Source organism: Patagioenas fasciata, chromosome 5 (assembly GCF_037038585.1).
Source record: "Patagioenas fasciata isolate bPatFas1 chromosome 5, bPatFas1.hap1, whole genome shotgun sequence".
Taxonomy (NCBI): Eukaryota; Metazoa; Chordata; class Aves; order Columbiformes; family Columbidae; genus Patagioenas; species Patagioenas fasciata.
The window spans coordinates 31,117,016-31,141,105 of NC_092524.1; the positions used below are offsets into that span (position 1 = coordinate 31,117,016).

The 24,090-nt window shown below is 40.0% G+C and overlaps 1 protein-coding gene across 1 annotated transcript in view; it reads right to left on the reverse strand.

Annotated features, from left to right (window-relative positions):
• Positions 1 to 839: 839 nt before the first annotated feature.
• LOC136101762 (cytosolic phospholipase A2 epsilon-like) overlaps positions 840 to 24,090 on the reverse strand; it is a 32,715-nt gene continuing 9,464 nt past the window's right edge. Inside the window, exons 4-21 of the mRNA XM_071808616.1 lie at positions 20,109 to 20,245; positions 16,501 to 16,632; positions 15,391 to 15,431; positions 14,912 to 14,954; positions 14,096 to 14,159; positions 13,362 to 13,525; positions 12,999 to 13,091; positions 12,464 to 12,501; positions 11,675 to 11,810; positions 10,082 to 10,218; positions 9,378 to 9,600; positions 8,707 to 8,821; positions 8,026 to 8,163; positions 5,017 to 5,124; positions 3,774 to 3,968; positions 3,057 to 3,223; positions 1,717 to 1,903; positions 840 to 1,496 (exon numbers count right to left, since the gene is read on the reverse strand). Of these exons, the coding sequence (XP_071664717.1) occupies positions 1,288 to 1,496; positions 1,717 to 1,903; positions 3,057 to 3,223; positions 3,774 to 3,968; positions 5,017 to 5,124; positions 8,026 to 8,163; positions 8,707 to 8,821; positions 9,378 to 9,600; positions 10,082 to 10,218; positions 11,675 to 11,810; positions 12,464 to 12,501; positions 12,999 to 13,091; positions 13,362 to 13,525; positions 14,096 to 14,159; positions 14,912 to 14,954; positions 15,391 to 15,431; positions 16,501 to 16,632; positions 20,109 to 20,245 (2,327 nt within the window). The 3' untranslated portion in view covers positions 840 to 1,287. The remainder of the gene's footprint in view (positions 1,497 to 1,716; positions 1,904 to 3,056; positions 3,224 to 3,773; positions 3,969 to 5,016; positions 5,125 to 8,025; positions 8,164 to 8,706; positions 8,822 to 9,377; positions 9,601 to 10,081; positions 10,219 to 11,674; positions 11,811 to 12,463; positions 12,502 to 12,998; positions 13,092 to 13,361; positions 13,526 to 14,095; positions 14,160 to 14,911; positions 14,955 to 15,390; positions 15,432 to 16,500; positions 16,633 to 20,108; positions 20,246 to 24,090) is intronic.

Sequence of the window (24,090 nt, forward strand, 5' to 3'; positions counted from 1 at the left end):
GGAGGAGAATTTTTCAACCTTTTAGAGGTCCACATTTCATTTTGAAGTAAGGATTTATTCTCTATTTTGACTATGATTGCATTGTGCATAGCTCTGTGTGTGCCAATACGTTACTTCAGTGCAGACAAGTTACTGCTTTTCATTTAAATTTGAAGTAATTATGGGTAGCTGATAATGATTGAAGCATTATGTCTTGCTTTAGATTAGCATCTCTATTGTGATGAAACAGGCTTACAGAGCATCCGTGTTATTAAAATCCTTCATAAAGCAAAGAATTATTTTGATCTTCATCTCAAAAATAAGCAGTTTTAACAAATTGCCTTGTGCTATTTATAGTAGTTGCATAGATGGTGTGTTGATTGTATACAGCCAGAGACTGACAAAGGTATGCAATTACCCATGGATATCAGTGTAAAGCACTTAGCTTGCCTTCTTACCACAAAATCTGAATGTCTCTCTGTTTTCAATGTTTTTATTCTCATAGCCAGCATCTCATCCTATAACAACAAGAAGTACTATTGAACCTGTTGAAATTAACATGTGCTGAGCTGAATCTGTAAATACTGTGAGTGTTCAGAGAACAGCACAACCCCGGGTCAAGTACTTACACATGCACCAGAAGAGCCTATCCTGACTCATAATGGGGTTTGCAATGGTCACTTCCAAGGGATTTTCCAAACCTAAATATTGCTGGCATAATAAAACTTGTAAATTCAGAAGTACAGAAAATTTGTATTTTTCATGTGAAATCTCATATTTGCTATAGATTTTTTTATGTTTAGATTTGCATGTTATTTCCAACAATATTTCTTGCTGACACAAAACGAAATGTAGGGTTTTTTTCTTTGGCATGGTCCATGTTTATTATGTATATTATTGTTGCACTAGATTTTGAATAGATTAAATATTTGTAGCTCATTTGTCTTCACATATAACTTCTACTAGTATAGTAATTTTTAAAATATTTGTTATTGCTGTCTCACATTCGTTATTTACAAAACTCATCAATAAGCCACATACTCCCTAAGTTTTATTTTACTGCATATACATGTATGTATACAGAAAAATGTTCACCAGCAGTGAAATCCAAGATAAATAAAGCACGAGACAAGCAATTATTTTGTTTGATTGGTTTATCTAGGATCATCACATGGTGGAGAGGATTCACAAGCTGAGACAAGCCTTTGTGCTTTCCCAAGTCTGTCATGTTCATTCACAAACAGGTCTTGATTCTTCTGCAGGAAAATAATATTATTTGGATATATTTCTGAAACTCAGGATGGCGTTTTATTTTTTGTGCTGTCGTTTCTGCTCTATAGCTGAATTCAAAGCCTGAAGGATCAGATGTTTGTTGTTCTGAATATTGTAGCTGGTCAATTCTACCAGCTTGTCAAACTCCTCCTCTGTGTAGGTAAAGCTGTTTAAGCAGTATGGGGAAAAAATGGTGGAAACGTCCACGTTGCCCTGCGCCATCTCAGCAGGGCTGCGCTCCACACCTACACAAATAAAGAAAGGTCATTGATGGGTTCTCGATGTGGTCCCACCTCCGACTTTCTATATGGGGTGCAACATTGCTCCTCACTACCCACACACCAGCATTTCTCTCCCATGGGAGCAGTGGTAGGGGAGGGAGAGGACCATACTAGACCATGCCTCCCATCCTGACACAGCCAAAGGGTGGCCAGGTGGTGGGAGGACTCTGTGTCCATGGCTTACCAGGCTCTTTGTATTTTTTGAAGGTGTCATTCACCAGCGGGAAAAACACCACTGTTGGTGCCTCTGGGATGTCTGCATCTTCGAAGATGTAGCACTCCTTTAGATTTTTCTTTTCTTCTTCACTCAGGTGGATTTTGGGAAATGGGATTCCTTGCTTTAGGAAGTACTTGGAGGCTTCTTCCAAAGGCTGCATTCAGACAGAGTAAAGGGTCAGAAATTCTCTCATCCCCCCAGCTTTTCCAAACGCACAATGCATCCACCAAAGACTTCGCAAAGATCAGGGAGTAGCCTTCAATGTCAGTGTTTCTTCTGGCCTTTTCTCTTGCATGAGAGATTAAGTACTAGTTATTATCATAACATTTCAAGACCCAGCCTTCAGTTTGCAGTCCTGATTTTTGTCCTACCTCCGCAGCCTTTAACTGCAAGGTAAACAAGATGTTCATGGCTTCAGGCAGGGGCAGCCCAGCTGCTTAGAACACAGAAACATGCCCTTTACTGGAGAGAACCCTGAAATTAGTAGCATGTACAGGAATCCAAAATGGTATGTTTTTTAAATACAGATTCATAAAGGTACAAACTTTTTGTCAACTTGGCATGAAGTATTTAAAAGCCCCCTAACTGTCAGATGCCTTAACATGGTTTTGAAAAATGGTGCAGGTATCTGAGAGTAAGCACCACCTTGACTGAAATGTTAATTTAATCTTGTGGATGTGTAAGTAATTTTTGAAAATAGGATTTTTGTTCCTGGATCTGGTTGATGTGTATGAAAACTTTCATCTTCAAGAACTTCCATCTTATCCATATTTGGTAACAGGAATTATAGGCCAGAACAAAACAAAACAACAACAACAAAAAAACCAACAAAATCACAAACAACAACAACAAAATCCAGTTTCTGTTCTAAAGGCAAACTAAGAAACTACTTCTAATTCGACTTCATGTGGATATATGGATATCTTTAGATGAATATAACAAGACAAATGGAATTTGTTAATCAGTGGTGGTACTAGTTCCAAAGAAACACTCCTTGAAGAGTGTAGTCCCAACAGCCATATTGAGATCCCAGGAGCACATAGGTCTAGGAGACAGCATTTACCTATCAGAGGGTTAATTAAAACAAAAGATTCAGAAAGCTGATACTACTTCTGTTCTCCTTATGGGATTTGCCATGGTATACCAGCAACACTAAGAGACCTGCACATGTACAAAATGGGAGCTACACACCAGGAATCCTTTTCTCCCGAAACCAGTTTCTTCTACCTAAATTATTCTGACTCCTTAGGAGTAAAAGGGCTAAAAGACAGTGGTCATTATTGGAGAAAACAATGCGGTCATCGCACCAATGTCTGTGATCCAGAAGAGTAGTTTAAGTGTAGGACAACATCCACTTTCCTCTCCAGCCTCATGAGTGGTGGGTAACTGATATCGATGTATCCCGCCGTGTCTGCCAGGCACAGGAATTCTGCTGCTTCTGTCAGCTGGTTGGGGAATTTGTCTAGTACAGTATCTAAAAAGAAATATTTCTTACCATGAGTGATTCACTGAAGAATTAATATGTCTGATGTCTGTTGTTTGGCTAATATGGGAGGGAAAAAGGCCTCTTCTCTCCCTACTACTTTTGCTTTCCAAGACTCTGCCACACTATGGAAGTTCAGCTTTGACACAGAGAAGAAAGATCTGTCCAAGGTAAAACCACAGAACTCCTTCACTTTTCATGCTCCTCTTTTGTCCTTGGTGAGCAGCAGTGGCCTTTCCCTGGAATCAAGGGACTTCTTAGAGTATTTGTTAACACTTCAATTTCAGTAAAAACAGAGATGTGTTAAAATTTTATCTGTTTCACTTCTATCTCAATAAAAAAGTGCTGATTTCTAACAATTTGCATCTGTTAAAGATACTCAGCTCTGTGCAGCTGATTTGATTGGATGATATTTAAGTAGTTATCTTAATTTTTTTGTTTCCAAAGTGAAAAATAAAGCCTGTTCATCCTCTGCTTTCTCTTCACTAATGAAAACACCAATCATCTAAGCAGATAAAAATTAATATTCAGGGATGTTTACCTTTCCATCTACAGAAGCTTTTGCTCTGGAGGTATTCATTGTGCAGCTGGAACCCCTTCAGGAAGTTGTAGAACTTGGAAACCATCACCCGCTCGGTCAGGACCTGCCGAATGATGCCCATGATGCCACATTCAGGGGTGACCATGTAAGTATCCAAATCATGGCTCCTGGCTGGTAGGGAAGGCTGATCTGCTTCTGGAGGGTAGAGCAGATCAACAAGTTGTTGTTCTAATACAGTTCTTTGCAACGCTTGAATTACCAAAAGGTATCTAATATTAGCTAGAGGAAAGAAGATCCTAATAGGATATGGCAACATATAATCAAATCAATATGAAAGTTAGGAACAAGAAGAAAATCAATGTTCAGTGAAGTGTATTCAACAAAAAACAGGGTGGCAAAAAACTTCTTGAAGCTGGAAAAAGTGATCGACTGCTTAACAGAAGTCACAGATGGATTCCCTAGGTGAAGGGCAGTGGAGGCTGAGAACTGGGACCAGCTTCTTTCAAAATTAGTCCCAACCAGCTTTGGAAAAAAGTGCTGTCAGGCAACTTAAGCACCCAGAAAAGAGCAGAGAAAAAGGATTGTGCTAAATGGCACCTAATGATGTTGGGAAAGAGGGCAAATGACTTTGTGTTGAGCTCCTGGTTTTGTGACACTTCCCTGGAGAGAGTGATGAAAAGCCCGTAAACCACACTCATTAACCACTTTTGAACACAGGGAGGACAGCCAATACTCTGCACAGGGATACAACAAGATCAAAGATAATTGAAATGGAGTTCCACGTAACTGGTATATCCAAGTCTTCAATAACAACACACAAAAAGTATGATCTGCCCAGGCAGACACAGAACACAGCACTGAGATGTTTGTTATAACGTGTAGGTTTGCCGAAAGGCCCCTAGTAAAGATGACCTGTTTAAAAACTTCAGTAGTTTTACATTTGGTGGCAAATCATCACTTGCATGAATTCAGTCCAAGGGAGACTAATGGAAATAATGTTGCTATGAATGAATTCAGAGAGGAAACCTAATTAGATATCATTGGCAACAGGAGACCTCAGTTAAAACAAACAAACAAAAAAAACAAACCCAAACAAATAACAAAAAACCCCAGTGCTGAATTTGCCTCAGTTTTAAGATTTTAAAAGCCTTGATAAAGATTTCACATTGTGTGTATCTGAATGTAACATTCATTTAAAAATTAATAAAACATCAGGTAGAGTAGAAACAGAAATGTAACCAACCAACATCAACAGTCCTGTTTTGGGTACACCTCAGTGAGGGCCTTTCTGTAGGATCCGACAAATGCCATGCATCCAACAGGTTGTAGGAAAACACATTGCTCCATAGGCCTGTGCAATGGCAGAGAACAGGGAAACTGCTTTGGAAACATTTTAATGCAAAATGTCCTTTAAAAAAAACAACCTTTCAGTTTTGCAAGGAGTATTGGAATCCCTCCAGATTTCCAAAAATTGTACTAAGTTTTTTTGTAGCAACTCCCATTCTGTCCTCAAAGAGGACTGTAATAGCTTTAAACAATGTGACAGGCCTTCAGACACCGTAATTCATTGTTTCATACAGCTGCTGCCGATAAATTGCAAACCAACATTTTCCAGACTGCATATTCCTGTCCTATAAGCAACTGTCATCAGAGAGCAAAACCATGCCATTTCATATGAAGTAGTGGTTTGGTTTACAAAGTATGCTGTATACAACTCTATATTTAGTTAAAGGTTTAGGGGCTGTTCCTGAACAGCCAAGGTCCAAGTGGTTAAAGCACAACTTGAGATAGTCTCCAAACTAGTCCTCTAAAACAAGACATCATGTTCCTTGTAAGACCTCCCTTGTCACAACCGGATAATCCCCATAGTCCTTCTAATTTTGCCCTCCCACTTAAAAGAACATCTAAAAATGTGTCCCCAGTACAAAAATCTCCAAAATCCTCTTGGATCTTGAAAATTATTTCCTCTGCCACATCTGTGCTGCAGGCCCTGAGAAGAACTCTGCCAGAGAAGGTAGTGCTGAGCTTTGCCTTGAAAATCTCCACCAATGAATGCTTTGCAAAAGCCATACATCACAAAGTATGCAACATTTTTTAATTTCACAATACAATAATTATGCATTAGTAAGAGAAATGCAATTCCCTTTTAAACCTGCCTTATTTGTGGAGTGCGACAAGAAGCAAAGGGTCTTCTGCTTCACAGTAGTAAGAACAGGACTTGCTTGAGAAGCATTAGAAATATGTAACTAAGAAATCAGATAGGGGTTCTCTGGCTCTACACTTAGCTGGCAACCAGAGTTCATTTACAGATAATTACTGGCCAGTTTCCATCAACAGACCCTCATTTCCCTGCAGCTTGAGAAGCTTCTGTGCAGGCCTGCTGCGAGAAGGCAGTTTGTTTCATTTCTCCTGTCTTCACTTGGTGCCTCCTCACTCCATAACTCTTCCATCTCCCTGAACACCAGGAGTTACATGCTGTTCGTGCATTTTAATGTCTTCCAAACACTGGTGTCCCTCAAGGACCTGGTCATAATTCCATAGCAGTGTTTCCCTAACCTCTTGCACTGAATTTTCTTGGTACCTATATTTGCTGAACTAAGAACCATGAGGAGAGACAGTATCTTTTACCAGACCAACAGCTGAAAATAGCAGAGCAGCTTTCATGCACTCTAGCCTTTCTTCTGGAAGTCTGAGGGTCTTGTATCACCATAAACTCATCCAATCTTTCCAGCTGCTCTTATAAAAGGCCTCATCTCTCCTGACAATTGACACTTTGCTTTTATCCTTAAACCATCATGCTGCAACGAACAGCACATTTTAATTGCAAACCAAGAGGGCATTTCATGTTGTATCACTAGATGGCAACATTGCTTTAACTCGCCATCCTTTCTACAGCTACACCTGTGGCTGTGGGGTCACCAGCCTGATTCAGGTGCTGGGAGTGATAACCCTAAAGCTCAGCCCAGACTGGATGTGTTGGGTGTGCTTGCTACCTGACCACGTCACACTGCTGGTGTTGCGAAGCTGCAACAGAGGCACAGTGTTCTCAGAAGGCTCCATAGTTCCACCTAGCTCTGTGATCTACCTCCCACCTCTGGCAGTCAGCACAGAATATAAGAAAATTGAAAGTATGAAAGGGTTTCTTCTGCAGTGTACTTGATTTGGTTTGTCCAGTGCTGGTGGCTGCATCCAAACTGCTGAGTTTCAGAGCCACCAGTGGGTCTACCTTTCATGAATGTGTCCTCCCCCTTTTAGACCTATTTATACTCTTGGATCCTGTGGTATCTTCTGAGTCTTCTCCCTCAGCCACCTCTTTCCTTAACTCATGACACCACTAAAAGTTCTAAACGTAGCCATTAAAGCTCTGAGGTTAAGTGTTTGTACCACTATGACTCTGGACTCCTTTTGCATCATACATTGAGGTGCACAACTTCTCTGCACACCAAATAAGGAACAACACACAGTGTTGCTGGTTGTATGGATGTTCTTACTAGTGTCCTTGGTGTCCTGTTGTGTGTTGTGCTTATTTCATTTACATGTAATACATCTATTGTTCACAGTCTAGGAGCAGATGAACTCTTCCACAGACAGCTTCACTCTAGAGAACCGGTGTACCAAGAAGCATGTCAGACAATTCTAGCATTATGCAAAACTAAAATAAGAATTGTATAAAATCTGCAAATCTGTCTTTCATGTATTACTGGGAGCCACTCACTTTACTGAAATAGGGTGACAAAGATCACTGGTTTAATCATACTAGCAAAATTTAAAATTATTTACAATATTATTAGACTTGCGCAAGTATCAGTAATAGTTCAGAAAAATATTCAAATTTGCCATATCTTATAGCAAACTCAGTAACAACATTGCTTTTTTGTTAGAAAATCATCCCATTTATTGACAAATTTGGTTTTAAGACTTTAGTTTTGAAATACGATTTTTTTTCCCATGTAGACTTCTGCTGTTGATCTGTTCAAAATAAACCTAACCTCTTTAAGCAGCCCTGAAACTTTAGGCATGAGAGTCACCATTGAAGATAAAATAAACAGTGAACAGTGTTATTTGAAATTTCCTCTAAGTATTTTTTAGCCCATCTCTGAGGAATTCACTTAGAGGTGAGAACATGTTGGACACTTTGCTTCATTCCTGCATGTTGCAGGGGCATTGGCTGCAGTATGCAGGGTCTGCATTATATTAAAAATAACGTATATTTTTATGCAATACAAATTTTCCTAGTGGAAACACACATTACCTTTCATGAAGCAGATGCGGGATTCCGGGAGCTTCCTCATCAGGCGGCCCATGAAGAACTCGCTGCCAAAATCCTCTGCGCGAATGAAGGCGCCGTACTTTAAGAACCCAACTTCATAAGGGGTGAACTCCACCCATTCTGCAGGGACACAAAATGGCCTTTTAAATCTCAACCCTGTTCCCCACCTCCCTGCAGGAAGGGCTCTGAAATGACAATGAAGCAGCTGCAGGAGAAACCCTGTCAACAGGGTGGCCACAGACTGGCCTTCCTCTGGATAAGCAGTTACCATTCAGCTGGTTTCAGCCACTCGCTCAGTAACATTTCCCAAACTTGTTCATACAGAACTTTCAAACAAGTCTCTTCAGACAGGACATAAATGAGTTTTCTACCAAAAGGGGTCAGCCTAAGTTACTGCAAATGTGGAGCTAAGGCTTTGACTTGGGAGTACCTTGGCTGTCCTTAAGCACCTCCCCCAAATTATTCCTGCCCCATAGAACATGGGTTCATCTCAGATCCTGGGGACAAAGTCTAGAAATGGAAGAAGAAGTGGAAGTTAAACAGGAAGAGGAACTGTTTATGAATGCTATGGTTCAGCAGTGCAAGGGGTTGCAGAACATGCAGTCACTGATAAGGCAGATCATTTGAACACCAAGTCCAAATACACCTCAGTTTTGCCATCACCTTTGAACTCTGAAAGGCTGTAGTCTTCCTTCATGTTGAGGATCATGTAGATAGGTAGGGGATTCTGACCGTGATTCAATGCCTGTCGTTCATCTGAGAGTTTGTGGTTATTTTTCTGTGAATTGATCAGAAAGAGCAAAACCAAGAGACCATCTTGGCATCGTGTATGGGCTTGCAAGATTACAGAAAAATAAATACCGATTTCCATCCTCATTTTCTTATTGCCTCCACTCATTTTGTGTCCAGACATTTGTTTAACCAAAGAGTGACCCAAACATTTACACATCCACGTAAGCTTATTTAATTACCAGTGAGTGTAGGATATTTTGTGGTACAGCGGTCTTTAGTTCTTCTCAGTAAATGCACACACTTCACATGGATTATTTAAGTTCTCACAGAGGAGAACATATCAAAAGAAACCAAGAGCAGGACTGTGCTGTTAGGTGCTCAGATGCTCATACTGGTAAAAGGAGACATGAGTTTCCTGCTCTACAGAATACCCCTTGGGCTGCTAATTAGGTGTTGAGAGATATAGGGAGAAAAATTCCCTCCTTTAGTCAGCAGAAATCATCTGCTGGATAATGCTGACATGCTTTCAGCACCTGTCCCTGGAGCTTCATTTTCCATACAACAGTATTCAGCAGCTGTCAGGGAAAACATAGATACGCTACCCCATCACTTAATGCTTTTTCCAGCAGAAGACCCCAAAAATCAATGCTAGAGATCTGGTATCCCTCTTGCTTCCGCAGTTTTAGCTCCTTGTCATAGTATTTCAAGCTCTCCAGGGAAAAACAGCTTAGTTTGCTCTTGGTCATGTGTCTGCGGAGTTCACCAATCTGTCCAGACAGATCCTTGTGTGACCAGTCAGCACTCTGATATAAATGTGACAAGGTCCTGGGGAAAAGAAAGGAAATACATTGTCTTACGCTTGATAGGCATTCACTTTTTTGACTTGGACTTAAGGACCATATTCAATGAACTAGCTGAGGTTCATAAAAACCCATATTTTGGGTTCAGTTTATTATGGAAGATAAAAGATTTTTTGATTTAGAAGATCCCTCAAATCCATAGTGAAACCTGAGGATTTGAAAAAAGCCCCTCCATGCTACATACATTTCTGCACAAGGCTGTGATTTGCCCCAGGGTCACTCACCAGGAAAGATCCTAGAGGCGAAGCAAAGGGTCAAGGAAAATGTTGTTCTCCCCAAGCAGTGCCTGGGCCATACACTGGCTCAGGCAATGTGTTCCTAACACAGTAGTAAAAATGCTCAACTGGAGTAGTACACCTTCCTTTACCAAAACAAAGAGAATAAATCTCCTCACCCAGCAGACTATAGAGGTTGAGAAATTATGTCTTTGTTCAGGATCTCCTTACCATGTTGAACCAGATGACCCAGTGATGTATGAAACAGCATCTAAGAGGTCCAGCTTCTGAAGACCCAACAGGTTGCCTAACAGAGATGTCAGTGCCCGGGTGCCACCTCCTGTTGTCATGACTGCTACAACTGGTACCTGTCCAAGCATCACCACAGCAGTAGTAAGCCACAACTTAGTTTAGCAGCACATGTGGTCAGAGATGAGTGAATTGCAGCATTTCTGTCACACAAGAAATTCCAACATTTCACCATTTCCCCAAGTAGGGGAAAAGAAGACAAAAACCTGGTATTTTGTGCAGAAAAATAATAATAATAATAATAATAATTTTTAAAATTTATTAATTATCTACTTTTGCCTCTTTCAATCAAAATCACTCAATTTTGATTCTAAATTGTTACATGCTGGCTTACCAAAACAGCTCAAAACTTGTTGTTTCAAGGCATTTCAATATTAGAATGCATTTTCTTTAGTGGTACATCGTCTCATGAGAGCTCTATTTTGAGAACAAGCAGAGTTCATCCTCTCTTGCAAGTCAAGTATAATGATTAGATTACATTTCCTGTAAAGTACCTAAAGTAAATAATTGCAGTGATGAGCCACAAGGCCTAATTGCATGGAAATCTAAACTGTGCTACAGGAAGACAAATTCCGCCAAGAAACCCACTGAGAGAAGAGGAGCCAAATGACATTTCCCATACACATTCACAGACAAATGCATTAAGGAAATATTCAGCAGTCTCTTGATTTAAATCAAACATTTTAGATCAAAGCAGAGTATTCTGGTTTGGGTTTGCCTGCCTAAGAAAAAACATTATTTTGTTGGAAAATCTGAAATAAGTAGTTGGAAGTACTTCCCCTAAAAAATTCTTACACTGCTTTTTTTCCACTGAAACTAGTGTGCTAATGAGAAACAATATACTGATGTGATCAATATATTTGTGGGGTTTCATTTCACCTATGCTGGACACATCAATATAAAAACAAAAAAAGCCCTCTCGAAATGAAAACTTCTTCATTTCTGATCACAGACCATGTTCCTTCCCTAAAACACCAACCATCCCTATGTCAGGATGGACATGAACAAATATAAACCCTAACTCAGAGAGATGAGAGAAAAATGTTGAATGTCTTTGTGCTGTTAGAGCGACAGTATAGCTGAGATGAAGAGCACTGGAGGAGAGAGCTTGTGATAAGAAACATCCTCATCAATCAGTGTTATGTATCACCTTAGGTGTTAGGTTTTCCCCCTCAAAAATCTGATATAAATCTAATATAAAATACCTCATGGAGCCTCAGTGACTGAATGCTCAGCTAAGAGAGTAGGACTATCCAGGTCTATCATTCACAGATAAAAAATAAATAAGGTAGGGAAAAAATGCTGATTTATGGCATTCTGTTTTCTGAGCAAACGTGTAGTAAGTGGGTTTGATACCACCCACATTCTCACATTGTTTCATCTAAACATTTCTGGAAGCTTTACACTGGGTGCTGAAAACATCAGGGTTGGTTAAGGAACAATATCCAAATGGTTACAAGTGTAAGACTTTTTGTGTTACACAGCACAGTCCCATCCCTATGGTGCTCTCCATACCTCGTGATCTTGTAGGTCTTGCTCTAAATGAAGTGCTTTTTTCAGAGCAGAAGCCACAAACTTCCTCCGTTTCTGCAGGAAATTTTTCTCCTCCATACATAGATCAAACTCCAAGCGAACATCTAAGTTTCTTGACCTCAAACAGAGTCCAGGGTTAAATAGGATGTGTATGATCACTTACAATTAATGTCTGGACCCATGCTTACAAGTTGCAAACTCTACTATTAGTCTTAGAAAAACTGTTATTGTGCCCCTACAAAAGCACATCATGGATGGTACAGGCAGGGCTGAGAAAGTAAAAAAGTTATAAAACCTTAACAGAAACAAACAAAAAAATTGTTTATTGCTACACTGATTTTCAAGAAGTGTCTAACAGAAATACTGCAATCCATATACAGGTACTATAAACAGTGGAATATTTAGGATTTGTTGCCTGAAGACCTCAAAGTTTTATAAATACAAATACTCCAGATTCTTTACAAGTAAGTAAAGTGAAGTATAAACACATACTTTTCTAAATTCATAGCTCCATGGATTTTGCAGTCAGAAAATATTATTCTCCCCTTCCAAACTGAACTCCTGCATAGTTGCATAACATGAAATTTCACTCAGTACAGTTAAGAATGTTCACCTTCTGGACATGGCTAATTAATACAGGGTAAAGAGTGGTAAATATAATCATTGACTAAATACCTTCTCCCTTAGTTACAGAAAAAAAGTAAGAAGGCAAAAAAAGCTGGGCAGTGTCTTTTTTTTAGAACCAAAAAACCCAAAGACAGAATTTCTTACCAGTCATTTGACTTCACATGTAAATTGATTGTTTCATCCTAGGAAAAAAATATAAGCATTGGAGATGATTTTATGTCCTTTCAGTCAGCTTTGAAGCCCTTAACTTTTTCTCTGAGCCATGCTGGAGCCACAAAGCCACAACAGTCAGAAAATCCATCCCATTTTTAAAACTTCTCCAAGTCCACTTTACTTTCTTTAAATTGTTTCATACTAAAGATACACAGAGCAGCACACAGTAAAAACCAGCACCAGCTCTGCCAGTGAGCCCCGTCTTACCTCATCATTCATATTTGCTCTAACCTGCATTAGTCCCCCAGCTGGTCACAGAAATCCCTCTCTCAAATGTGTGGCTGTGTTTTTTGGTTCTGCTAAGTTCATATGAAAATGTACAGGTCCATAACCCTCTCCTTTAGATATGTAAGGGCATTAGCAGTTACATATCTAAACTCTTAGTTCATACTGATCTAGTTTGTTCATGCCTATTGATCTTTGGTCCATAGTTTCACATTTATTATAAAAAGCTGGTTTCAGTCACCTTTGCTACTGCTACTTTCTCCGTGAAGGGAAGCAAATCAAGAGGAATGGTGAGGGATGCATGGTAGTCTTTTTTCTCTTCACCTGAGGTACACTGAAAAATAAATTATAATGTAGAAAAATATTTAAAGTATATACCACAAAAAAGCACTGTCACTAACTTATTTTTTCAAATGGTGTAATTGTTGAGCAGTTTCCAAGTTGGCATCTAATATTTAGGTGTCTTAGGGGGTGCAGTGCTCTTCCAGAGCAGAAGATCATGAAAGATGGCTTTAAATTACTAATACAAATTCTTCACATTTGCTTCAAACAAGTACGGAAAACCATGAGTTTACTGTGCTTACTCAAGCTAATGATCACATACCAAGAAGGAGTGAGGCTTCTTTTCTGCTAGAGCCACACACAGTTCTGACAGGCTGTACTTGATGTAATGGAAATCCAGGGGCCCCGTGCGTTGCAGTGGAGAACCCAGTGACAGGGTCCGGCTCGCTTCATAGGATCCCTTCACTGAAAATAAGAAATCTTTTTCTGAAAAATAAAATAATAAAATAAAATAAAATAAAATAAAATAAAATAAAATAAAATAAAATTAAATTAAATTAAATTAAATTAAATTAAATTAAATTAAATTAAATTAAATTAAATTAAAGCTTACAGAGCAATTATGATCATTATCTCAGAAACAGAACATTAAATGGTCATTCAGAAGTTGTCATTTTAATTTGCAAAACATTCAACAACATTTATCCAAACAAGGAACATTACAGCAAGAAAAAAAGAGAGCACTTAGCAAACAGCAGTAGATGTTTTAAAAACTCAGACATACAAGCAAATTGGGCAAACTCTAAACTATTGAGACAGAAATATATATTTCTGTTTTACAGCACTAGTAACATTCATTATCACTCTGAGCATTCCCTCTCATTTCCAAGTCCAGTTTTTATAGTTAGTTAGCATAGGCACACACTATTCCTAACCATCCAAGTCTTTAATTGTGCTCTAATTGTAAGAACAAAGTAGAGAAATTACTGGCTAAAGAAATGAGAATTTTTCAGTTTACCATAAAATAAGATTTTTTGTTTCTAGTTGAAGTCTAACCTGAAGGTTCTGTCTTTGTCCGTCTATTGTCCACCAGGACTTCCAAGGAGGAAATTTCACGAGACTGTAGCAGCGACGAACGATGAGAGAATTAAGTATACAAAACACACCATATCTGAGGAACTTCACTGCTACCTATCTCTGGTCACCTGGGTCTCTGGGCTCTGGAAAACTGTCTACCCTGTGTTAGGCTGATAAGAGAAAGACCTTGACACTGAAGATGTGCCACGTTTCAGCTGAAAGAAAAATGGTTGTGGATCTGTGGTCCATTCTCAGGGGCTGGGCTGGGAGGGGAAATAACCTGGGAAGGACTAGAGTGTGCTGAGGTCTCCCAGGGGTAGACTAATAGGTCAGTTGAATCACAGGGCTGTCCTCACAGCCCTGTTTGATGAAGTTGGACAGCCAAGTGCTATCTTCTCTAAATACTGAGTTAGGGGCAGTTGAGAAAGCAACTTCCATATCATCCTATGGAGGTTGGGAAAACAGAATGGCTATGGGGGTGTCCCAGGAGAAGTCCCCAGAGGGAATCATGCAGAGGCAGTAAGTCAATGAAAGAGCACTTCAGGCTTTGTCAAGAAGCTTAGTATCAGCTGCTGATGGTGGACAGGTCTCTGGGTATCCTCCATGAGTATGTTCACTCTTTCCTAATACATCCTCCCGCAGGGAGCAGCACAACAGGATGGCTGCCAGTGTCCAACCACCCCATCTCCCTCCCCTTCAGCCCTGCCTGCAGCAAGGTGTTGTGGCATCTGCCAGATTCATCTCTCCCATCACTAGCATGAAAACAAACATAGACAATAAATAGTTTAAAATTACCACCAATACACCATTAGTGACAAGCTTTTCAGGAGGGACTGGACTGAAAGAGAGGAAAAAAAAATACAATCAGAACTAATATGACCTAAATACGTCTTTAAATGAATACCAAGGAATAACACTTCCTTAAAGGTTGCCTCATCCAACATAGTCTCAAATATGTCACCAACTTTTAATTTTGGGAGACAACTGAAATGTGTCTTCTCAATTATAATAATAAACAATAGTAGTAATGAGCACAACTACTGCAGTTCTTGTTATCCTTCTCCCTCTTCCCGCAAATAATGGGATAAAATAGTATCCAGGATGCTTCTTGGTAGATAAGGAACACAGTGTTTCAGACAATATGGAACTAATTTGATAAACATTGTTGCAGTGATGCTGAGCATTTTAAACTACATTATATTAACCACTAGCATGTGTTTGATTGCGTGCTTTTGCAAAGGGTATTTCTTCAGTCCTTTATGAGTTTTACTCACATGCTCTCTGACGCAAACTCAACCTCCAGCATCTCTTGCGTCTGTAAAAGATTAATTCATTCTAAGCATTTAAATTAATTTTCTTTCTCTCTAGCTATGGTTGTCAATTATTATTCTGCTTCCTGAAACAGATCTTAAAATGCAATTTCCCTCCTGCTCCAGGGTATGCTCAGATGAGTGAAAGCAATAGTGTTAGAGTGATTTGGAAAAGTATTCTCCCTCCTTTGTTAACTGTCAGTCCTCAGGCTGATTGCACTTGCCCATTTAGTGGTGAAGCAGAATAAAACAGCAATATAGACAATTCCCAGTCCTAATCCTACAATAACTGTTGGCTTAAAATTCTCTAAAGTCATGTCTTTCTGTGAGAAACATCATCAAAAGATTGATACTGTTGGATAGCAGAAGGCATTCTCAGTTCTTCTGGCTGGAAGGACTCCTATAACACAGACAATACATCGACCAGTCCCCAGAGAAGTTAACAGGCTCTTTGCCAATACCACTATAGAGCTGAATTAAATGAAACAGCATATCTACAGAAGTATCTAAATACCATGTTGAAGTCAACCTGCATGTGTTCAGACCCATTGAAGTAATGAGATAATTACAGGAATTGGCCATCAATGGGATTTAGTGCCTCAGTATGGATCACTGTATTATATTCAGGTATACACAAAAGAATTACAAGGCAGGGCATTAGTTTTTAAGTCAGTACCCCAACATCAGCACCAGAGTATGCCACAAGCACTGGCCCCAGGAAAATAAATTCTAACAGAGAAACTCTGTGCAATGGCAATTAGGGTCTTTTATCTCTGACAAAACCTGTTTGAGCAACAGAGTCAATAAAGAGGAAAAAGGACAACTCTGGTGTCAGAAAAACCCTGCTAAGAGGTTTGAGGAGCTAGTAAAAACCTTCAGGATTATGTCCAAGGTAGGGAGGCAAACCTTGTCCACTTTGCTGAACAAGGTCTAGGAGGTATTTTACAGGATACATTAAGTGCAAACCAATAGGAAATAAACCCTCCCACCTACAATTGCTTTACAATAAGCTGTTTAGGAGGTAGTACTGAAAATGTGTTACCTTCCTGTGGTCAAGGAAGTTTTATTCCTCACCTTTGGATTTAGCTGAAAAGTCAAGTGAACAGTTTCTCCGAGCTGGATTTTAGCAACATCAAAGAGGACAGTGAAGAGGAGGTCATCTTTAGTGACTGTATTTTCATCATAGACTTTCAGCTCAAGAATGTTCTGTGAACAGAGGTACAAGATTAGGAATGTCTCTATTCTGAGACCTTTAGGAGGCACAAGATGACGTGCTCAGCATGTTAAGGAAAACAGAGAAAAGATGGGGAGAAATGAGAGAGCATGCACAAACTTTTCATCCACACAGAGCTCAGGAAATGTATTCTGAACCTAACATGTACTTGGGTTTGTTGCTGATTTTCCCCTGCAGAGTAATTTAAATAACAAAGGCTAGTAGAATCCTTGAATCCAGAGCTTCCATATAGAAAAGTGTGTTTGACCTTTAAATTGGTTTGAGGTCACCACTTTTCCCTGAACTGCAGGAAATCATCTAGTGGCCAGGACTTCATTGCTATTCAAGAAAAAAAAATCCTTGGATATAAACAGTAATGAAAATACATTAAGAAAGAGCCATATAACTACTGCATGATTGCATAATTATATCCTGTAAATCATTAAACAGATCACATGGAGGTAATTACCATGGAATCTACAGAAGTTGCTGTGTTTTTGTTAAACTGGGGACAAAATGCACAGAAAGCATCAGAACAAAGGCCTGCTTGCATTGGATTATATTTTACAACTCTCAATCTTCCTTTTCTGCCTGCACAAAGCTGCTGCACTCCCTCCTCTATTACACGCTTGTTTGGATGGACAGGAAGGGAAACATCCCCCTGTGCCTGGTTTGTAGCCACACATGGGCTGGCTCAGAGGTGCCTCCTAGAGTTGATGAATGCTTTCCCAGTGGAGAAATAATTGAAGTTCTCTCCATATATTTACCATATCATTTTCAGGTAAATTACAGGTGCCTCTTATCTGGAAGATTTCTACTTGTCCATCATATTTAACTGAATCTTCCTAAGAGGTTCAATGCTTATTGAAAGCAGGCTAATAGACACATGGTCTCACACAACACATGCATAGAATGAGTGAGCATGTGAGCTTTGCTATCTTATAAGTTCAGAATAAATAACAGGAACATCCATAACTAAATTTGATAGGTGATGGAATATACAAATATACCGAAAGGAAGATGATCCAGAGTCCAAGTATTCAGAGAGATTTTGAAATCTATAATTTCTGTGAGAAACTGGTAAATGAGAGATGGTAAGCTGTAGTAACTTGAGTCTGCAATTCACTGTCAGAAGACAGAAAGGCTGTTGCTCTTTAAGAACATATAAATAAATGCATCACGCTATGCTCATACAGAAATAAATTTCTGTTTGAGGCTGACAGCATCAGCAGCGGGTTCCTGCCTATCAGACTTGCTGAGAGAAACACGCCGACGAGAGGCAGAGAGAAGCAGCCACAGCAACTCAGTTTACAGGTCAGCCATAAATATCCTGTAAAGGATTACAGAAAGTGATGAAGGGGATATGGTGAAAGGCAATGGTTTGCAGTTTGTAGGTCGGCAAAGAGTAAATCAGATTTCCTAGCTCTGATACTGCAACAGACTGTCCTTTTTTGGCTAAAATGTCTTATTTTCTCAGTGACTGCCTCGTTTGAAATCCCTCAGTTTCTCCCAGCTAGCCAAGAGTGGAAAGCACAGGGTGCTGGCTGGCTGCACTGCTGGGATGCTGTGTGGGAAGCAGCCAGGGCTCTGTGGGCAGTTCACCACTGGTATCTTCTCCTGACAGAGGACATGAGGGCAGCAGCACCAGGGTCCAGGTGTCAAGCAGAATCAGCCCTTGCAGGGCTGTGTGCTGCCAGCTCCAGGTTAGGTGGCGTTGCCCTCCTGCAGCCGGGCAGCAGGGCCCAGAGCACCAGCCCTGGAAGCCATTCTTCACCAACTGCGCTTTGTCAGACATTAATCAAAAAGATGTCTTTCAGTAAACACTCCTGCTCCCAACGTGAACCAGCCCGACACACCCAAACGAGTTTTTCTCTACCACAGTGGCAGTGAATTGTATAATTTTACTGAGCTCTGCCTCCCATGATTTAGCAAGATGAATACCTTAACTACACACAAGACAGAGGAGAGGATAACCAGACCAGCAGACTGGCTCTGCTTAGAGGATAATGAGCAGAACAGTTGAGGTGTATGCAGAGAAACTTGCAAGAGCCTTAGCTTGGTCTGTTGAACCCGGACAGCAGCAAGGCAGCAGTGACAGACATGCCAGAGCGCTCTGGTTGTCCCAGATCTCCTGGATACATTTTATCCAGCCCACACTGAGGCCACAGTAACCAGTGCCATGCTGCTGATGCTGCACAATGAAAATTATTTGGGCTAATGCCATGTGTCTTGTCTCCTGCTGCAAACTTACTGTAAAGTAAACATAAGGTATTTCCAAATACTACTCCATGAAGGACAAGTTCAAGCAGCTTCCTGTGGACAAAATATTTTTTTTCAGCTCTTACATGTGGCATTGAAGTTTTGAAAGACCTATCAGCCATGAATGATTGCAAGGAGCAGGTGTTCTGGTGCAAGAGCTGCAGATCAGTGGGTGCTTGTTCCCAGGCTGCTATGTTCATACCTTGCCATTTGCCTCCCTGTTACACCTGCAGGGCTCAGTGAAATTGTGCCTCACTGGTATTTTGAAAGAAGTCAGATTTTGTTTAGATCTGCAGGGAAAGTACAGGATGTAGGCCGCAGAACAGCAGACACATTAAAGCTGAAAGCTGTACCAAACAGGACAAGCACCACCTAACTCTGTGGAAGGAAGCCCAAGAGCTTGTATCATGGGAAACTTCTGCAGGCAAAGACAAGAGGGATCGTTCACTGGAGACCCTCTGCTGTATCAACACTTCGCGCTATTCTGATGGAGTGTATTGTTGGAGGAGTTTATTGATGGAGGAGTTTATTGATGCTCAAGAGAGCTGCTGGACTAGCTTGTTGTTTTGGCAGCTAGCAAAAGTGCTTTTGTCCTACTCTGCTGCCAGCCCTAGGAAATGAAAGGTGCAAGTTGTAAAGCGGGGTTTGATTGCCCCAGATATGAAGTAAACTTCCCTTTGTGGATTCCTGGGCTCTGATGTTGATGTTGTCTTTTGGAGAGAGTAGCAAATCTTCTTAAGCTCTAACATTTGTCATCGTGATAAAAGCTCAGCTGATCTTTTGCAAACTTTAACTTTTTTTTGTTGAGTTTAAGAGGTTTTTTTGTTTGGTTGGTTGGTTTTCAAGTAGTCTCAAAGGAATAGCAAAAAAGTACAGCACTGTGATGCTTCCACTACTTAGCTCATACATGTCTTTTATGCTCTTCAATTTACTCTGAAATTCTCACCTTTACTCTTGAAAAGCAGGGATTAAGGAAAGAAAAAAAATAAACAGCGATTTGAAAAAAAAAAATAGAGATGAAAAAGTGAAAACCAAAAGAACATTACATGAAGAGTTGTGAAATATCTTGGCTATCTTTTATGATACTCCACGTGCTGTTACCCACATCCTTGTAGTCCCTCAAACAGATTTATTTTTATGGTACCTTACACACCAATTACACAATGAGATCTCTGGCCCAAAAGAAAAACTGATGTGCTCTGCCTCTTACTTTTGCTTGGCTCTGGATCCTGAAGCAAAATGTTTCATTCCACACTGGATCTTTGCAGTTCTTGATGGTTTTGGTCCGGACAGTCTCAGGGGAAGCAGTAGGCAAGGACAGGCTTACATAGCAATCAGCTTGACTAACTGTATTGGAAAATATATATTGTAAATAACAAGTTACTGATATGTAAATAACAAATTATCTTAGAGCATAGCCTTAAAGCACCATGTAGACAGCAGATTGCAAAAAGGAGTTATTGTTTCTATTACTTTTCTTACAGGTTCTTATTCAATAGCACTCGCTACTATTTGTTCCTTCTTGTAGGTGGGAGCTCTGATCATTGATGGAGATTCAAAAAGCTACTGCAATAAAGACAGCTGGTAAGAAAAAAATGTGCAGAGCCAGTTTAGTTAATAAAAATGGTTACTGCTATGTTGCCCGTCTGTTGCAAATCAGCAGATTTCTGTGATGGAGAAGAAAAGGGTTTACATTTCGTCCTTTTTAAAGGGCGAAATACTTGTTTAATACTTTGACTTTGTCCTTTGCTCTTGAGACAGGAACAGAAGAGCCAAAGAGTATCTGGGTATGAAGGATCTTCCCCCTCTGGTCTGCTGCCTTCACATTGCTGCAGCCCAGTCTGTGTAGTGAGCTGACTGCCTCACCCAGCATGTGGTCACATCCCTCCACCATCAACAAAGATGCAAAAATAGCAAGGCACTTTTATCTTACTGATTTAAACTATGAGCCCTGATAGTGAAGAAACTTCTCATTTCTGAAAAAAGTGTTAATGTAACATGGGATTGCTCGGTTAGCTTCAAATATGGCATAAAATCTTCATAATATATGTGGGCTGCTTTAGGGTGGGCAACTACAACTGTCTCTAATGTCTTCAGCTCTAAGAACTTGCTTTGCAATCAGAGTAACAGGTCAGATTTGGGTGTAATAACAGGCAGTTTGATACTGTGGGATACATGCTGAGAGGCAGGATGACCAAGTGGGTAACCTGCTGGAAAAAGGCTCATGACATGTTGGCTCCAGTCCCAGCTCTGCTCCAGGCTGCTAAGTCACTCTGGGCAATTGCTTCCATTTAAATGTATCTTGCTTCTCTATCTGCATTTCCCCATCAATAAAACAATGATAATGATCCTTTCCTCTTTTGTAATCTGTTTTGACATCCCATGATTACAAACATTATACAAAAAATAACTACTGTTATTACTACTCCCACATGACCCATGAGAAGAGTGCCTTACCAGTAATTATGTGACTCTTTCTCTAGCAGTCTCTTGGTTCTTATTCCACATTTTCTTTAAACTTGTGGAGTAACCCATGTGGCAATGAAGAGGCATTGCTCAAAGCAATTTATGCGATCAGGTTATGTATGATTTATCTTTTAAGTCTTCTGATACTGACTGAACGTTAAACATCCTCCAGTTTTTCAGCGTGGATTTGATAGTTTCTCCCTTATTGTCCACAGCAGAGAAGAAATGTCTTTAACATCACAAATGCAAATGTCTATGGTTCTTGTAAGTAATATTAGGATATTTTTAGACTTATTACTGCAATTTTACAATACAGAATATATGAGATGTACCTATAGATAAGAATTTCTTGGTAATAGGAGTTATAAAATATTTTCTTTCACTCTCTCCCGCACAATATTTTCTACAATTCTTCCATTGATTTTTAACATTTGACAAAGATTATATTAACTTCATAGTTACTTCCTCAGATGCTGCAAGAGAAGCAAGCAAGAGTCAGGATATCTGTTTCTTCAGCAACTGTATCTGCCAGATACAGACTACTGATATGTGTGTTTTAGAGAATTTGTTCATTTATGGTGTGGGATATCTCTTTGTTGTACATACTAGCTATGGTTCCTGATTTAGAAAACAGGTATTTGATATTTTCAGAGTATCGAGGAAGCTCTGTACTTGTGGTTTATAATCTTGTATCTAGATAGACCTCTGGTGGGATCTCTGTTCAGTCTTTCATCCTCTCTGAACACAATAGACCTATAGCCAACTTGAGAAGTCAGTCCAGTCTTTAGCAAGGCTGTTCACCCATAATAAGCACAAAACCAAAGTTCAACAACCTGATGAGCCACATGTAACACCAGTTCAGTTAGCAACCAGCAAGGTGTAAGTCTCAACATAGCCCAGGACAAGAATGCAAATACAACAGAGTAGAATAGAAAGAACTTTTAAGATCATGTAGTCCAACCGTAAACCTAGTACTGCCAAGTCCACCACACTAAAACTTGTCCCTGAGCACCACATCTACGCATCTTTTAAACAGTTCCAGGGATGGTGACTCAACCACTTCCCTGGGCAGCCTGTTCCAATGTTTGATAAGTGAAGAATTATTTCCTAATATCCAGTCTAAACCTCCCTTGGCACAACTTGAGGCCCATGGTTGCAGATAGAGACAAAGATACTTCAGTCTGAAAACAAGCAATCACAGCCAGGCCACTGCATGAAGAATAACAAATTATGCCCCAGAATTACAATGTTGCAGAACTTATCTGGAAACTTATATATACAATACAAATTTAGATGAATCTTGAACCAGATCCCAAATACACAGTCGTAAACACAGGTGCAGGTGGTGAGATTTATCGCTGACATCTCTTTGCATACACTCCTAGCCCTGGACAGGAGCATGTGGATGGTCAGTGCCCTCCACATTCCAGTTCTCTTCCTCTCTATTCCTCCCTCCACCATAAAAGGCTTTAACTTTTACCAGCTATTAAAATTAAACATGTCCAGATTGAAAATTATTGACTTAGCCTGGCATATGAGAAGGAGCTGGAAGAATTGTGTTTGCCAATTCAACAACAAAGACTGTCAAATAGTGTGGTAATAGTCAGTTCTGTAATGTCCAAATGATTGATATAAAGAAAGCAATGGTCAATGGTTCTGTGTGGCCAGAGAGAAATAAACGAAGACGAATAGTAGGAAAACTGTTACAGCTCTAAGAGAGTGAGCTCCAGCGAGAGAGATTTTATATATTCTCTAGGTAACTCATTTCAGAGGGTACCGGTACCCAGATATGTATCAAAGAGTGACAGACAAGGTAAACTTGATCCTGCCTCTGTAGAAGAGGACCAGTCCAGGTGAACCTACAAGGTGTCATATGGAATTGCTGCCATGTGATGCCCATGTTCATGCTGGAAAGCAATAAACAGAATAATCATGTCACATCAATTACATTGCATGGAAACCAACTAACCGGTCTCCGTGCCAGCCTTGACTGTCAGGGAAGGAAGTGGTGGGACATCCTGACACTGTACACCAGCCCAAGAGATCAATTCCCAGATATCTGGGCGCTGCCTCCAAAACAATTGCAAACCTCCTTCTTTGACATGTATGAAGTAAGGCTGTAAGTTCATTGCTAAAGTTGCCACCTTTCGTTTCCAAACACATACAGGCTCCAAGTCACAAGGCCCAAATTGATATCTAGAGCCTCTATGTACCATCCCAGCATAATCATCAAAAGAAAACAATACAAAAAGCAACACAATATAGTGCAGACATGCTCACAGACAGCTGTGCTATAACTTCTCCTATCTACCCCGATTCTTCCCTGAAGCAACAGGGGATAAATTACCTTACCTAAATGGCATTTTGGGTACATGTAGCTGTTCTTGGAAGATTTTTACATGCTAACAGAGGCATCTATGTCATTAGATCACCCTATATATGCTCTCTTTAGATGAAGTGGAACTAGGAATCATGTATATCCACAGGTACACCTGTTTTTCAACTTTTCATAAACATTACCACTCTCACTGTTCCCACTCTCAGGGTGTCAGCGAGTGGAAACCAAAAAATGACGTATTTTTGGCCAAGAGGTATTATTAAGAAGTCAGACTTCCTTTGTTCCACCTCAGACCCTCTTGCGATGATACGTGGTGCAACCCCACATGTATCACTGGAAAATATTTTTTAGGCATTTCTTTCATTTCCACTTGAAAATAAATTAGTCA